The sequence below is a fragment of the Oculina patagonica genome, chromosome 9 (genome assembly GCF_052425735.1).
Source record: "Oculina patagonica isolate OP01 chromosome 9, crgOcupat, whole genome shotgun sequence".
Classification (NCBI taxonomy): domain Eukaryota; kingdom Metazoa; phylum Cnidaria; class Anthozoa; order Scleractinia; family Oculinidae; genus Oculina; species Oculina patagonica.
Window position 1 is genome coordinate 2,298,811 of NC_135766.1, and position 18,189 is coordinate 2,316,999.

Sequence of the window (18,189 nt, forward strand, 5' to 3'; positions counted from 1 at the left end):
AATTATTATTGATCAATCATTCCATCAAAAAATCAAATTACTAATGGAACATTGAATATATCAGTTAATCAACCACTAAGACTAGGTCTCCTTATCATTGTCAAATAGTTGTAATTTGCACAGACATTCATTTTTAAAAATAAATGTCAGACATTTTCGCTGTAGTTCCAAAAAGTATCTCTCACTTACCTGAATAGCAAGTAAAATTGAAGCAGCTATTGCAAGGCACAACATTCCAGGTGTAGCCAAGCTTCGCACCGAGAGTATGCACACAGTCCTCATCGTATTCATCATTAGGTTGTTTGGGAGCCCAAAACCTAAAACTGCTATTTTCTTTGTTTGCCCACACAAATAATCCCTTCTTACTGCGATCATTCAACCCAAGCCAGGATTTATCACCGCCATGAAGGTGCTGTATATATAAATTTTCTTCCTGGTTATGTACTGTTACCATATCGGAGTTCATTGAAGAGCAGTTAGCCTCGGCGGTTGGCCATGTGGCGCATGTGCGACTCGAGTAGTAGCAGTAGCCGCCAAAGTAATTCCAGCCAGGCTCACATACGTCTGTATACGTGAAGAAGGCACAGCGAAATTATATTTACTGTACATGTATTAAAAAGCTGAAGCTTACTCTACAAGATGACGAAATTTTTGCTGGAGGTTATATGATGTCACATTACGTCACAAATTTAGATCCGCCATCTTGGAATTTACTGGCTTAGAAAGTCAGAAAATAAAATCAAAAATCAAGCCAGAATGCTTAAAAAGTATTAAAGTAAACAAATCGTGCGATTTTGTTTTAAAAAAATAAAAAATAAGGAAAAATGCTTAAAGTTACGATTTTTGGCCAGACCTACTTGTTATTATGCAATTGCCACAGTACAATGTAAATTCAAATACTACAGCAAGGCGCCCAAATATGTGACCACTTTTAATTTATTCACATTCTTTCGTGCAGATTTAATCCAATCAAAAGCCGTGGATAGCTTGCAGTTGACTTCTGATTGGATTAAATTTGCACGAAAGAATGTGAATAAATAAATAGTGGTCACACATTTGGGCGCCTTGCTGTAATGACAAATGGTTTACATGACAAAATCATCCTAAGCAGTCGGAATGTTTTTGTACGTACCTGAAATAACAGTGTAAGATACAGACAAAGGTTCATACTTTGTTTCGTACAATTCCTTCAAACAAACTCGAGCACTTGTTTTATTGACGTACTGCAAAATAGTAAAATATAGTTAATAAAAGCAACAGAAGGAGAAACACAAAGTAAATTTCTTTTGTGAAGTTATTTCTTTGTAATCATTTCCAGATGACGTCAGACACTTGTTATTTTTGGTTTTAACGTGACGTCATCAAAATCCCAAAACCCAAAAATCGCAAGACCCCTGTGTTTTTAATCCTTCACTGGCGAAAAGACGTCCTTAATATAGACTCTTCTGGAGTTTTTAGCTCGATAGCATTCGCAATCTTTAAAATAGAGCATTTTGAATTGCGTAGTTTCACGCCACACGATATCAAAGATGGTCGCCAGAAGGCTGTCACGTTTTCTTTAATAAATGCCTCATCCTGAGTTTTTTTTTAACAATCTGGACCGCTTTTTGTAGCATAAGTTAATGCCAGATGTTTTCATTGATTTCCGGCGGCCATGATGGAGTCCAAGCAGTTAGACTCCAACATGGCGTTTCCATTCTGTGCTATCTTAATTTTCGTGAAATATTTTAACGAATAACTCGGGTACAGACCTGATACTTGGACAAGAAGTTTATATAGAAGTCTTCTACAATCTGTAATTATCTTGTTTTTTTTTGAGTTTATAGTTTTTGATTTTTTTTCGCGGCGTGACAGTGGCGTGACCACCTTCACAAAGCTTTACGCACCTCTACCCAAGATGCTATTCCATTGTGTACTGGTTGTTGATTTTTACCACTTGTAGAATGGTTCGCCGAAACAAACACACTCGGAATGCTGTTGTGAGTCTTGGTAAATCGCACATCCTAAGCAAAAAAAAAAAAAAAAAAAACATTAAGGTTCCTTTTTAACTGATCGAACTTTTTTAGCCTAAGGATAACTAAATTGTTATATATATCACATTATCGTGGCATTACAACCCAGGTATTAAATTAGAACTGTGAAGAGAAATGCAATTTATTTTTGCTTCTCAAACCGATCCATAATTCATCAGCTTAAATAATATATAATAACTAGAGAGGATTATTATCCTCTCTTGATAATAATCATATACCTTATTATTAAAAACTAGCAATGGTATATTGGAATTCCTGAGTTTTTATTGGTTAACGGGCAATGGTATATGAGCTCATATACCATTGTCCACAAATAAGGTAGCCTATACGCGACAACAAAAACAGCTGGGAAGCTCAAAAATTGCAATTATTTGGGCGTTTTAAATAAAACAATTACTTTTTTTTTTTAATTGCAACACAACGACATTCTTACAAACGAAACTTGCATTACTTACAAACACTAACGGCACATGCTACATTACAATTGCTTCTGCTAAACAACAATAAATATCATATATAGCTAATCTATTTACATTCTTGCTCTACTACTTACTTACTTAATAACTGTTTTACAAAACTGTCCACTTAGAGATGTAAATTTACAAATAATTCTCTTAAGTAACATAGCCAAAACGTAGCTTATATCAACTGAATTAATCAAGTAATTAAAGAGGGGAAAACAAAATGCTAAAAAAAAATAATAAGACTTCTTAAATTGCTAGAAAAAAATGCCATTTATTCTCAAAATCTTTCACTTTATCAGACGTGGCTGCGATATATTTCTCTAGCTTCATCTTTCCCGCACAAGAGAGACGAAATCGAACTGGAACTAATAGTATCTAATGCTTTAACATATATAAAATACTTGCCTAACATGATGAGATGGTTGAGAGCTAAACAGTGAGTGTGACTGCGAATATTCCGACATGACGTCTAACTCCGAAAGACTCAATTTCGTGTTACTTAAAAACGAATACCACTCTTGGAATTTATTCCAAAAAGAGGTTGCCTCGGGCAGTGAACAATCATATGCCATATGGTTTGACACTCAAAAGGACAAAAAGGGCAGAAAGGGGAGGCAACTTTTTTCATTTTGTGTAAAGGTTGTTCGTTGGTAAGATTTGATGAATAATTTTGTATTGGAACATAGCTAATTTTATTTTTTCGTGGCTCTGAATGGTATAGGTATAGTTTATTTAGGCCCTTCTTCTCGACCCCGCATACTAAAAGTTTTTTTCTCAGAAGTAGGTGGGGGTAGGTTTTCAAGGTCTAACAGCATGTCATATATTTTTTGCAAGACAGTGAACACTTTGAGGCATTTGAGGCAGCTGGGGCCTCATTCTCTCCGAGCAGCGTTCCAATTTTGGGAATAGTGGAAAGAAGGCTATAATATTGCAATTATTGTTTTGCGAAAAGATGAAAAGAAAGAAAGCGATTTTCACCGGAGTCCCAAAGATCAGATATTTGCTTTATTCCTGCTCGAAACCAAAGGGGGTACCGTATCACTTTCCCATTCACAGTTATAAATCTGTTGTTCCAAATCATCTGTGAAAGTACCTCAGTTTATTAATGGGGTGACTGCTGCAATATCCTGCCAGTAATAAATAATTGTTTAGAATAGGTAATGCTTACGAGGTCAAGGAGTTTATAATATTGATTTATTGTGCCGCCAACACCAGCTAGGAGTATTCGGTATATATTGCCAGTGACAGAGTGAAAAGTTTTGACCAGGTAGTTTGTCGAAAATAGAAAAGTCCCTCATGCCCAGGCCAAGTTTGTATTAGATGTTTTATTGGTTTAAATAAATAGTTGATTTTGGAAAATCTTGGGTATAACGCTGCAGATAAAAGAGTTTTGAGAGTGCCAAGTTTTAACTATTTTATCTTGCAATATGGAGGCCTGCGAGACCACATATTAAAGTTTTTTCGATACCATATCCAGAAAAAGACTGTACTCCAAGCGCATAAACTGGTTCACTTCCATTCGAAATTAATTTATCCTTTCTGTAGCGCATAGAGCCGAGTAAGCTTCAATTTTTTTTTTAGACCAGAGCTTCAAAAAGCAATAGTAAATCAAATAAATTGGCCACTGACTGGGCATCAGAAAGAAGTGCAGTTGTGTCATCTGCATATGCGAAAGCTTGACTTCTCTATGTTCTTGTATCTTAATTCTTTTATTTGGTTCGAGCGTCTGATACGTTGCGCCAGTACTTCCATGGCGATAACGAACAATGTGCCTGAAAGTGGGCACCCCTGTCGCACCCCACGTTCTAGTTGAAAGTGTTTTGACGCGTGACCGTTATTCAACACGCAACTCGAGATGTTCCTATAAAACACTTAATCCACTGACGAAGGTAGGGCCGAAATTAAAAGTTTCAAGACATTTATGAATAAAATTCCACTCAATCGAGTCGAAGGCTTTTTCAAAGTCTAAGAACACCGCAACGCCTGGGATATCCTTCTGTTTAGTGAAATGCATTGTGTCTGCTATTAACCTGATGCTCTCCCCGATAAAACCTTCCTTTTACAAACCCAGATTGGCCAGGGTGGATTATGTTAGGTAAGATTTTTTCCAAACGCAGAGCAATAGTTTTTGTCGCAATTTTGTAGTCCACATTCAGTAACGATCAGGTCGCCAATTTTTTAAGTATTCCGTGTTCTTTTTCCTTTTTGGAATTAAAGATATGATACCTTGACGTTGAGAAATAGAAAGACTACCATTTTGGAAGGCGTAATTGAAGCTATTTACCATATAAGAACCTAGTATATCCCAAAAGTAACGATAAAATTCAGGGGTGAGGCCATCCGTGCCCGGCGCTTTATTGTTTTCCATAAATTTTAACGCACGCTCACATTCACTAATAGACAAAGCGCCTTCGCAAGTTTTCGCCATCTCTTCCGATAATGCATTTTCGGTTTCAAAGAACTCATTAAAATCAGGGCAATCTGGGTCAGTATTTGTTGACGTATATATTTGTCTGAAAAAACGCTCTTCTTCCTCAAGGATGTTTTGGGGTTTTGAAATTTTGTTGTCGTCATTGATGATTAAAGACGTTATATGTTTCTTTCTGTGGTTCGTTTTTTCTAAGTTATAAAAATATTTGCTGTTTCTCTCGCCGTGCTCGAACCAGCGCGCTCTGCTGCGTACGATTGTCCCTCTTGTTCTAACAGTTGTAATTTTAGAAAGCTTGGATTTTACTCTTCTAACTCGATTTTGAGCGAATGCTGTAAGATGTCTGAAGCTCGGTCTGTATTTTCGTTATTTCTGACAAAAGAGCTATCTCATCATCGCGTTTTCGCTTAGCTTTTTCTTCGAAAATTTTATTGTGAATGCTCTGATTTCCATTTTAATCATCTCCCAATTTTGTTTTGACTTGTTGATTTTTTTGCAATTTGGAAATTGAAAGGCCAGCAATTCAACATAATTAGTATCTGAAAGCAAAGAGTTGTTAAACTTCCAGAATCCGGGGCCCTGGGGGAGCTCACTTTCGTCAAAAAGCACAGAGAAAGCAAGGGCAGAGTGATCCGAGTGAATGTTTGGGATTATTTTGAACTCCTTCACGCGCTGTTTAAGCTGATCTGAAACAAGGAAATAGTCAAGTCTACATTGTATTTTCATTGAAGGGTTAGCCCATGTGAAGCCAATTAGATTGGGTTTTTGAAACGCCAGCAATCGATTAACTTATGTGTTTTGATTAGTGTTTGAAGCTCATTGACAGAAGCTCTTGTCTAAAGCGCTAATTGCACAGTTAAAATCTCCTCCTACTACGAGATTCTCGTTGGCGTACACACTTAGAAATTTTTCGAAAGTCTCTGAGGAATACAATTGTTGGGTTGTGTCGTTTGGTGCATAAATGTTTACAAACACTATTTTTGTACCATCAATAATAGTTTCGGCCAAAATGCATCTGCCGTGATTATCAGCTATACTTTTTTCGATGCTGACGTCCAGACGTGGTTTAAATAAAATCATGACTCCTCTGCTGTGAGAAGAGCCGTGGCTGGAAACGATTTTGCCTCCCCATTCTGTTTCCCATCTTTTAATAGTTTCTAGCGTAGAGTAAGATTCTTGCAAGAAAATTATATTGATTGTTGTTGATGTAACCAGCGAAAGACTTGTCTTCGCTTTTTCGAACTGTTTAGCCCTCTTATGCTCAGCGATAAAATCTTATGCATTTAATTCCACGAAAGAAGTATGGAATAACCGAAAAATCACCAAATAATCATTCCTTCTATAATGCTCGCTTAGGTTTTATTACGCTGGTGGCTTTTGAGCAAATTATGCGAATGCAACAGAAAAGCAGACTAAAGAGAAAACAAAAACGACAAAAACAACGACACATAATTCTACTTATGACGGACTTACCTAAAGTTTTGTGCGGTATTTTGGCTGGGTCAGAAGAGCTGAACGTAAAACAATTACTCCACTCGCTTATAGCTTATAGCTTCGCGTCTCGTTGGCTATCTACCATCTTTTATCTAACGCGCATTGTGGAATAATTGTTAAGCAATTTTTCAAGTATAAGAACACTTACCTTACAATAGGCATAGTTGTATTCTGCAGGAGGTGGCTCTAAGTTAGCAAAATAAACAGAGTCCACTTGTGAGAAGACAGGCTTATGTGGTGATGAAACCGCCAGCCATTTCTGGAAGTAAAAAAAAAGAGAGAGAAAATGGTAAAACCAGATGCAGATAGGAACTGTTTTTAACGTCATCGAACAATTTTTTTTAATTTTGTTTTTTAATTTTTATTTTAATTCATTGCTTACAAACCCAAAAAAACTACTTAGAACGCTTACAACAAAAACAACAACAACAACAAAACAAAAAATACTTACAAAGCTTACGAATAGAAAACTACTTACAATGCTAAAAAGAAAAGAAAACTTAAGTTACCAAAGTTGCACTAAGTACGCTATAACTTTACTTACAATACCATTACACAATTCTTTTATTTAATTACATTACAATACAACGCATGCCACGGTACTACCACTACTTTCCCTAACATTTAAGGTTACACGCTCAAGGGTTCAAGAGACTTGATCCAGCGAGGACAGAAAAGGCTTCCAACAATTTCTTTACGCAAGGAGAATTTTGTTCATATCTCAGTTCGTACTCTAAACTATTGTATAAGGTAAAAGTGTTCCAATTAACGTTGCCAGTTCAAACCTTAAAGACCAGATTCAAAGGTCAAATAGAAAGAAGAAAAGAACGAATGCACGTGCTGAGTACTAATAGATATATATAGACATGGTGAACTCCGCTAAAGTTTCTTTTCTTTAGACATCTACAAACGAAGTACTTTTGTTAAATACCCAGAGCATAACGGCCTAGCTTTTAAGCTTCAACCGGACAACGTTAATTGGATAACGGGTATTGAAATAGCTGTATGTAGGTACCTGACCTCAGGTAGATAAAGAAAGAAAGCTATACTTACAACGTAAACATCTTTATGTAATCCTGCGTAGTTCTGTAGTTCCCTCAAACAAACTTTAAAAGAAGATTGCGTGACGTCTTCAACCCACACACTCGTTGCGTCACGCTTAAGTCCGGCATGATAAAGGACAGAAGTTACAAATACTGACGGTATCGATGAAAATTTTCCCTGCATGAAAAAAAAAAAAAAAAACACGTACAAAAACTTTGTACAAACAACGTGATTTCCGGTAGTAAGCATAAGCGTCATTGAAGATTTTTAATAAATTCAACATTTGTCATGTGTACGTAACATATGCCTTACCGATGGAAAACCAACAACTTTACAAGTCGTTCCAGTCAACCATGGCGGTATTCGAACTTCTCCTGCAACACCACCCATCGGAGCTCCCTGAAACGCCATCCAATCAACAGTCACGGTATCACGTGACTGACGCTCGTTATAGCCTGTTGCCATCACACATGCAGTAAATTGATCAAAGTTAACATTTTCAACCCATGAAACGGCGGCATCATGCACAAATGACCTGTCACTGGTATCAATATGGTTGACGGTGACCTGAACTTCAACTGGTTTGTCAGGATAGAACACATAAGACTTTAAACGAATATTTTCACAGTGATGATAATTAAGTGTAGGCACTTGTTGCATGTGACGTCGTCCCCGCTGGAAAGGAAATCCTAAAAACAAAAGTATTAAGTAAGAATAAAATATCTTTCCATAATTAGATCACTGTCTTCCTTTTGATTATCAGCATCACGATTGTCATCCTTAGTATCGTCTTTATCTTGATCATGATCATCGTGATCATCATCATCATCACATCACATCATCATCATCATCGTCATCATCATCATCATCTCCTTTAGCAAGAACCATAATATCAATCACTAATCGCCTTTGCAATAGCTATTGTTACAGGTGGCGAATAGATAAAAAAATATAAAATAAATAAATAAATAAATAAATAAATAAATAAATAAATAAATAAATAAGATATGCATTTTTTAACCTTCACAACTACCAGGGTGTTGCACTGAAAAGTTCAGTTGATTAATACACATATCCCGTTGAAACCAACATTTATTGTCGTATGTTGTGCCATTGGATGAACAAACTGGATCCTCGTACGACGGGCAGCTGTCAACAGCAACGCAGCGAGCATCATGTGGTCCGAAGGCTTTACACAGGCATTGGTGATAACATTCCACATTAATGCAAGGATCCAAATCTAGAAACAAACATTCAAAACGAGCCAGTAGTCCTAAACCGTCGTAAATAGTTTTGGCCAAAAGTCCGCCGCTATTTTAGCCAGTTGGGAGCCTTATCGAGCAACGGAACAGTGCAATAATTCTGAGCATGTGCAGTAACATCGAAACTGTTACAAAGTTAAAATTAATTTTCTGCGTCCGCAACATACATGCCAAGGTTAGCTAATTCGCAGTTTGCATTTTTGAAGCGATTTCTTTTTTTCTTTCGAAACCCGTGTTCAATAATATGATGAAGGAGCGCCCATTGCCTAAAGCAATAGATTTCCACGTATGAGCAAATCTATATTTCTTCAGTGAATCTTAATTTTCTACTCTAAGGAAGAAGAAAAGGCCAATGGAATGAGGAGCTAAGGACGAAGACGGGTAAAAATCCTCAAATCTGTCTTGACTTTTTGCTGCATCTATACAAGTCGCATGCGTTGGGAATTTCTCGCCTACCTCCTGTGATCAGGTAGTCAACAGCTGTGATAACTTTATTGTTGGCGTCACTGTTGTATGTTTTCACACAGACTTCTGTATCTGTTGTAGAGGTGTACTGAAAATAAACAAAACGAAATGCGTCTCTCTTTCAATGTTATTACAAACAATTTTGAATTAATTTGATAACAGTAGAAATATATACAGACAAATATGCGACATGATCGAACTTGGATACATAAAAATCAGCTTTTTACCCTGATTGTTACTTACCTCAACCCAAGCAGTGACAGCGGTACAACTTGACCCTGAACGAGGAGAGTCGTTGTTTCTGACACTGTACTTTGGCGTCACCGTTACAACAGGAGGAGCAAAAAATGGCTGAGTGAAATTGATCTTCTGCAATGGTCAAAAACAATTTTGAAACAGCTTTTGTTGAAGACAAAGAGACTATATATAAACAAAAATACAAAATATTCCAATTCAGTATTCAGTCACCACGAAAGGTTTAGGGGACCGCTGGGCCTAATAATTGCTTCAAAATCTTCAGATACAGGCTACCTGATACAAATTTGGTTTCCAACGACGTCAGCAAAGCTTTTTCCCCTAAACTTTAAAAACTAAACAACTAAAAAATGATTAGGAAAATAATTTTGTTCTTTCAATCCTTACCTGACAGAAATTGTGATTTTGCTGATGAGATTGCGAATTTGTAATAGTAAACACGAGACTGTCTGTCAGGGTAAAACTGGAAACCTTCAGATCAGTAAACGCCATCCAATTCTGCAGAAGAAATGATAAGACCATGTCAACTTAAAGAAATCTCATTATAGTTGAAAATGACTATTATTAATTATGATGCTACATTCATTTGTTATTTTCTATCCACTCGGTATATAGGTGTTTTAATTAGGTATATTCAATAGAAAAGATAAATACAATTTTCTTACTATCTTTATGTTTTTATGCGGTCCAGCAAAAATCCTGGCATCAAGGAGGCAAACTTTGAAATTGTCTTCATGAATCTCATCTACCCACACGGCCATGGCATCTTGAGCTCTTTTGGGGATTTGGTGATTTGCTGTGACAAGTATGGAAGGTGGAATCGAGAAACGCTATAATAAAAAGAAAAAATAGGTCACCAAGGGTGACATGAGTCTAATGCCGTATGGCATAGTGATACAGATTGCGCGGTTTTCGTAAGCCGGTTAAAATTGGTTAGAGGGTTGTGTTCGGGAGTTTAATTTAAAATGCTTATAGCAAGCTAGGGGCATCGTGGATGATTATGGATGAAAACGAAACAGTCATAAATGTTATATGCTTCACAAAATTTAAAGTATGAACAGGAGTTGATGTTACTTCTTCCGTATTGTCCGTAAAAGCAGAAACGATTAAACATTTGGACAAGATTGCGTGACGATTTACAAAAAGCATGTTCATTACAACAAGGGTTGAAGAACTTCACATCGTTTTCTTTCAGATTTTTCACCATTTTGATGATGACTCTTGAAACAGATTTTGCAATAAAAGCACTTGAAATAGTGACTGTTACTCCATTGTACTGTAAGCACTTAGTGACAGATTTTCCTAAAAACGGGTGTAAATGCTAACGTCAATATAATGATGACCTTTTGAACGCTGGAAACTAGGCAATTATTATCGAGCTACCATACACAGGAGCGAAGACTGTTTATCATGATGTACAAATTTCGCGAATCATCACTTCCATATCAATGTAACCATTTTATGACTTTTCTAGCTGTAAGAAGAACTTAAGATCTCTGAGAGTCGTAAAAGCATGAAACTCGATTTCAGTGTATGGCAAAGGCCGGGACAGTGTAATACTGCAAAGCGGCCAAACAAACGCATTTTGATTTAGTCGCGTAACTTGATTTACATTTATCCATGTACATCTTTTATTTTTGAAGGTTTTTGTTTGCACTGTAAAGAAAAAATTGGTCAAATTCGAATGACTTAAATACAAAATACGAGGTAAAGTTTTCTATTTTTTAAAACAAAATAAATATTTGGTCGCATTGTGTAAATAAACGCGAGTCGCCGTCGAAATATTTTTTCTCAAAGACGTCTTGCTTTTTAAGCAAGACGAAAACACAAGTGCTTAACTGAACTGAAAACGAAGATTTATTTTCACAAAAAGCTTACAAATGTCTTAACTGGAAAATTATTTCGTCCTGTTCAAGTGTTGAATAATCGTGACTTGAGGAAGAACTTTTAATTATGCGTGGGAACACGTGTCGCTGATTGGCTGTTTTTAATTGAAACTAATCGTGCGTGTCCGTACGGAGTCCATTCTTGCAGCTGATCATTGTTTTCTACATTACAGCGAACGATTATCGATCCCGAACCATTCCCTTGGGATTGCTAACAGCTTTTTTCATATAACAAAGAGTCTAATGCGCATGCGCAAAGCGCACGCAAGCATTAGACTCAAAAACATAAATAATCAGGAAAAAACAACAGAGATCAGAGTCTCAAAAAATCATACCGGACGAGACTTGAACGTCTCCGTAGGGAAGGGGTGAACCATATGAGCGAATGAGTGAGAAATAAATTTATAAAAAATAGGTCACCAAGGGTGACATGAGTCTAATGCCGTATGGCATAGTGATACAGATTGCGCGGTTTTCGTAAGCCGGTTAAAATTGGTTAGAGGTTTGTGTTCGGGAGTTTAAGTTAAAATGCTTATAGCAAGCTAGGGGCATCGTGGATGATTATGGATGAAAACGAAACAGTCATAAATGTTATATGCTTCACAAAATTTAAAGTATGAACAGGAGTTGATGTTACTTCCTCCGTATTGTCCGTAAAAGCAGAAACGATTAAACATTTGGACAAGATTGCGTGACGATTTACAAAAAGCATGTTCATTACAACAAGGGTTGAAGAACTTCACATCGTTTTCTTTCAGATTTTTCACCATTTTGATGATGACTCTTGAAACAGATTTTGCAATAAAAGCACTTGAAATAGTGACTGTTACTCCATTGTACTGTAAGCACTTAGTGACAGATTTTCCTAAAAACGGGTGTAAATGCTCACGTCAATATAATGATGACCTTTTGAACGCTGGAAACTAGGCAATTATTATCGAGCTACCATACACAGGAGCGAAGACTGTTTATCATGATGTACAAATTTCGCGAATCATCACTTCCATATCAATGTAACTATTTTATGATTTTTCTAGCTGTACATCTCTAGAAATCGAGGACCTCCGAGTCCGCGAATAGTATGTCCTGCGGTACATTGACCGTAGAAGCGAACGCAAGAATTACAAAGAAAATGTATGGAGAATGAAATGTTTTATTAAATATTTCTTGACAAATTAACAATTGTAAAAATGTGAAAGCGGAACACAATAGATTGATGTATTAAGAACCACATTGTACAAGAATTGAAGTGCAGACTTCGAATTTCATTTGTATTCATGAACGTTTTCTGCGAACAGTTTTTGAGACCAAAATTATAAGGCGTAGAGGAGAAATGTATGGCGAAAACCGAAAACTTAAAGTTTATAAACGGGGATTATCGGCAAACTGAATGTGATCGAAAAAATGTGAAAGCAGATTTGATAAAACTATACATGAATCTAACTCACCAAATGATTTACATCTCCTTCCGATTAGATTTCATTTGTATCTTCGCCGTTAGAAAACCACAAAAAATCGCATACTGTAAACACACGGCGGCAGTTCACATTGAAATCCCAAAATCCGCTGTCTTTGAGCTACGATATTTCAGCCGTCTTTGCTCCAATTTTACCGCAAAAGCCATCGTTTGAAAGATCTTTTGCTCCATTTTTATTATCAGGCAATACTTATGACCAGTGGTTTTCCTACTTCACAAAATATTACTCTGTGTAGGCTGCATTTTTGTGTACCATCGTATATGTATATGAGCCCAAAGTCAGGCTTTCGAATCAGCGACTATTACCAAGTTTCGCGAGTGGTTAATGTAAGATGCATCAAAATTCGCCGACTTCAATGTCCGCGATTTCTAGCGATGAGAAGAACTTAAGATCTCTGAGAGTCGTAAAAGCATGAAATTCGATTTCAGTGTACGGCAAAGGCCGGGACAGTGTAATACTGCAAAGCGGCCAAACAAACGCATTTTGATTTAGTCGCGTAACTTGATTTACATTTATCCATGTACATCTTTTATTTTTGAAGGTTTTTGTTTGCACTGTAAAGAAAAAATTGGTCAAAATTCGAATGACTTAAATACAAAATACGAGGTAAAGTTTTCTATTTTTTTAAAACAAAATAAATATTTGGTCGCATTGTGTAAATAAACGCGAGTCGCCGTCGAAATATTTTTTCTCAAAGACGTCTTGCTTTTTAAGCAAGACGAAAACACAAGTGCTTAACTGAACTGAAAACGAAGATTTATTTTCACAAAAAGCTTACAAATGTCTTAACTGGAAAATTATTTCGTCCTGTTCAAGTGTTGAATAATCGTGACTTGAGAAAGAACTTTTAATTATGCGTGGGAACACGTGTCGCTGATTGGCTGTTTTTAATTGAAACTAATCGTATCACAAGCAGTTAATTTTACAATTTCTCGCTTTATTGGTTTCGACTGCCTTAACTTCTTGCGTAGCCAAACTTTTACAATAAGAAATCTAACTAATATTTGGATTGTGTGCAAGCTTAAATGTCTACCCCAAAACCAGTCATTGTTTGCCTAGATACAAGATTATGGAATCCAATTCGTGTAAACGGAAGTTCACTATCCCTGTGGGACACAATCACAAAAGGTCAGATGGAACATCTTACCTGTCCGAAATCGATCCAACTGCATTTCATTCCACCTGTCCATGCATTCAAGGAGGTTGTACCAATTTGAGAGCCGGGCGGTGCAGACTGAACGGCTATCCAGTTTATCTGTACAGTCTTGTTCGACCAGTCGTCAAATTTGAGAATACAAACTGTGAACTCGGTGGTTTTAACATCTTCAACCCAGACTGCAGCGCCGTTTCGAGTCGTTTGACTCCTCGCAGTATATCCTACGGAGGCGAAAACGTTAACTTGCTTCCTGCCGTCGAATGGAGTTTGGAAGGATATTTTCTTACAAGCACACAGCCCTGGTGTAGTGGAAGCTATGTTGTCTTTTCCAGCCTTCAAACCAACCACTGTAAAATAAAATAACATAAAAGTAAAAGACTTTTATGTCCAAATTATCGCGTATTTTTTCTTTAGGCAGTCAATGTTGAGAGCTGTACGGTATAATTCCAGACGCAATGTCTCGCACAACAACATTAACTACGAAAAACGGAAAGTACTCTTAAGAAATAACTATCCTATTGGTACTTTGCTAGCGAATGCAAATACATGGTACTGCTTTGGATCTTGGCAAATTAAAAAAAAAATGCGAACGATAAATTTTTACACGGTCGAAGGTACAGGCGCTAGTTTTTGACTAGATGAAATTTCTCGGTACGCTTTTACATTTATGATTGCACGGCGTTCTGCCGACAGCCATTGCATTCAAATCGTGCGCTTTCTGATTTATTAAAACAAATTTATTCGCTTATATTCCTGCCTAGAATAGGTTATTTTTTTTATTTGAAATTCAAAAAAAAAAAAAATGCACAAAAATGGGTTAAACTTGTCAATAGTATAAAGAAAAGCAAAGGAAGTGTAATGTAGTTTTCTTTGAAATTTTTTTTGATACGAATTTACCTAATTACAATGACATTGTCATAGTTTCATAACTGGTAGCATTTATATAAAACTTTCGAGTTTTAATTTGCCTTCTAGATCTTTGAGTACAATTAGTATGCTTTAACATTTAAACTCTATTTATAAGTATTTTGAGGCCATTTGAAAGAATATATTTTATGAGTGCGCTTGATTCATTCCTATTTGCCTTTTCCTTTTTTTTTCTATGACACCCTGTTGTAATTAAGCATATATAATTATTATTAGAAAATGATGTTTCATATCGGAGCTTTGATAGCGATAGGCTAAAACATGAGATAAATTTTACTGATTAAGATCATCACATCTGTTTATATCTACACCACTATCAAAAAAATTAATGTAATTACGAGTATTCAAAGTCTTCCAACAAGATATGTCCCCCGGAAAAAATATATTTCGTGTCGCACATTTAAGAAGGAGGCGTGGCCCAGTGGTTTAGGGCGCTGGTGCTGTAATCCGGAGGTCCCCGGTTCAAAACCTGCCTCTGCCACTAGCTAGATTTGTTCTCGGTAGTCTCGATTTCAAGTCCTCGGTCAAGTCCTGGTCCGTATTCTGCCAGCTGGGATTTTGAGCCATGTTTCGTTCATTGAAAATATTCGTTTCCTCTGTTTCAGTGGCATGCCTGTAAACTAGCTATCTCGAAGCTAAGTGCATGACTACTATAAACAACATTTACATTACGTATATATACATTCAAAGATTAAAATGATTCAGGTAGCGACTCTTGATAAACATGAATCCTTTCCTAGCAATAAGTGACTTTTTAGACTGAAAACGTGGTGAATTTTTCATTCACCTTTTATATATACACATATATATTTTTTATTCTTGTTTACCGTTTCGTCTTCAATCACTTTCGTGTCTAGATCGTTTTGCTCACTTTTGCATGTATTATATGGAAAATATGACATTACCAAAAATAGCACAGAAAATAAAGTTTTAATGATTTTTGTACTCGTTAAAGGTGCTATGTCACGTATTTTAACGGATTTTTGAAAAGCCCAAATTTATATTATAGTCGTAGGAAACCTTAAGATAATGGTACAATTTTAGTAACAATTGTTGTTTTAGAGCACTTAAACTGTTTACAAGCACCATTGGCTGAGGATGGCTCCGATGGAAATGGATTGCAATTTAAAAACTTTAGCGAACGTTTATAACTTGTTTCCGCGCGCCTTAAAAAATCGAACTTGTATTCGAAGTTTAAATTCTATACCCCAATAAAGGTTATATCCTCCGTTAAATGCTTAAAAAACGATGTTTTAGTGGGTAAATTTGCCTATTGCTTATTTCAGACCAGTTTAGATCAAAAAACGGCGAATTCCCTGTCCTTTAAGGCGTATTTTAACTCTCGTTCCTTTACTGCGCTCACTATTTCGTTTTCTGATACTACTCAACTTATTTTTTTTCTGCCTCCCTCAAGAACAGAGTTTGAGGCATGTAATACTAACTTTTGATGCAACTCTCCAGCTGTGTGTATGCCCTCACTCCAATTTTTAAACACTTAATTGCAGTAACATCAAATATTGAAAAAGTCATCAAGTAAAAATAAATCTAGAAAAAAACAAAACATACGAATGATATGACGTACCTTCAGTGACGGTAGAAGCTACGCAAATTGTTAAAAAGATCAGGATGAAGTTCGTTTGCTGCTCTTGAACGGAAGACATATTGTTTTAAGTAAGAGAAAACTAACGCAGATGTGTATTATAAAACCTTAAATTAAGATATTGTTGGACTTCTCAGATACATATCAAATTAACAACCCGATTGCAACTAGTTCATCAAGGTGTTGCAGAAGGTTCTTGTCATAGTTAAGGATCCTAATTAAGTATATATTGTTGTCATATCGTTAAAAAAATACTTCATTATATAGCTCAAGCGAGATAATATCAAATCTCCCTTAATTACATTTAAGTCAGAAACTTGTTTCATGGAATTGCAGCTAACGCTAAAAATTGTAATTAAACATTTAAAAGCGTCTTTTTTAGTATCATATAATAATTTACCATAAATGATAGGTTTTATATACCATAAGAAAACATTATTGTGGGTTGAAATGTCGAGATGGATTCTTTTAAATATTTAACTCTCGCTAGAACTTAAATATAAAATAATTTGTAATTTAAATATGTAAAAAAACATGACTGTAATCATGATTATCATAAAGGCAAATTTTAAGATAACAAAACCATAGTGCAACAATAAATGCAGGCTTTATGGCATCATGAATCATATATTTTTATATATTTGTCTTCTTTTTGTATAGGATACGGTTAATTCAGCTACAGAGTAGACGCCAAAAAGATAAATTAATTATGCACTTACTGAGATTTACTCACTGAGAAGCCACAAAGTAAATTTTCGTTTGCAAGCCAGTGTAAGCCATTCATATGTCGTCTATTACTTTCTTCTTCTTCTTCTTCTTCTTCTTCTTCTTCTTCTTCTTCTTTTTCACAAAAATGATACGTTTAACGAGAAGCCGCATATCATGTATTTTTTGACGTTTGGAACGTATCAAGTTGAAGTTTTAATTTAATCGCAAGACCCCTGAGTTTTTATCCTTCACTGGCTATTAGACATCGTTAATTTATATCTTGTTGGAGGTGTTTAGCTCGGTAGCATTCGCCGTCTCATTGAGATAGAACAGTTTGAATTTCGAAGTTTTACGCCACACGAGATCAAAGATGGCGCGGCCAGAAGGCTGTCACTTTTTCATCCTGCGATTTTTAACAATCTGGACAGTTGACGTTTTGCAAAAAAGTGTTTATGTGAATGTTTATTTGCTCATCAGGGTTATCCGACCGCTTTTTTTAGCAGAATTTAATGCCAGATTTTTCATCGATTTCTGGCGGCCATGATGGAGTCCAAGCAGTTTGACTCCGACACAAAACAAAACATTTTGACGGATAACTCGAGTACGGAATAACGGACAGACCTGAAACTTAGACGGGGAGTTTATTTAGTCGTTTTCTACAACCTGTAATATTCTTGATGTTTTTGACTCAATAGTTTTGGATTTGTTTATTCGCGGCGTGACAGTGGCGTGAGAGTGAAAACCACCTATTAGCAGCGTTTCGCATACAAGTAATCTCTCGGCTAAGCTAAAAAGTTTTTAAAAAGTGCAATGTCTTTAGACTCTTGGTTTTAGGCCATCGTAACTTGATTAAAAATATAACACAAACAACGGTGATAAACATTATGAAAAATCGCATTTTACTAAACTTGACGTTTCGTATGCTAAGCTACATACATTTTCAAAAGTATGACCGTTAAAATTTGGCAACTATTTATATATTGTTATGA

General features: G+C 36.1%; 1 protein-coding gene across 1 annotated transcript in view; it reads right to left on the minus strand.

Moving 5' to 3' along the window:
* LOC144666718 (uncharacterized) overlaps positions 1-16,553 on the minus strand; it is a 37,786-nt gene extending 21,233 nt beyond the window's left edge. The window contains exons 1-13 of the mRNA XM_078528099.1: positions 16,475-16,553; positions 13,957-14,312; positions 10,111-10,275; positions 9,833-9,943; positions 9,434-9,559; positions 9,182-9,278; positions 8,485-8,703; positions 7,776-8,152; positions 7,473-7,640; positions 6,568-6,678; positions 1,887-2,003; positions 1,133-1,223; positions 190-564 (exon numbers count right to left, since the gene is read on the minus strand). Coding sequence (XP_078384225.1) covers positions 190-564; positions 1,133-1,223; positions 1,887-2,003; positions 6,568-6,678; positions 7,473-7,640; positions 7,776-8,152; positions 8,485-8,703; positions 9,182-9,278; positions 9,434-9,559; positions 9,833-9,943; positions 10,111-10,275; positions 13,957-14,312; positions 16,475-16,553 — 2,392 coding nt within the window. The remainder of the gene's footprint in view (positions 1-189; positions 565-1,132; positions 1,224-1,886; positions 2,004-6,567; positions 6,679-7,472; positions 7,641-7,775; positions 8,153-8,484; positions 8,704-9,181; positions 9,279-9,433; positions 9,560-9,832; positions 9,944-10,110; positions 10,276-13,956; positions 14,313-16,474) is intronic.
* Positions 16,554-18,189: the final 1,636 nt, after the last annotated feature.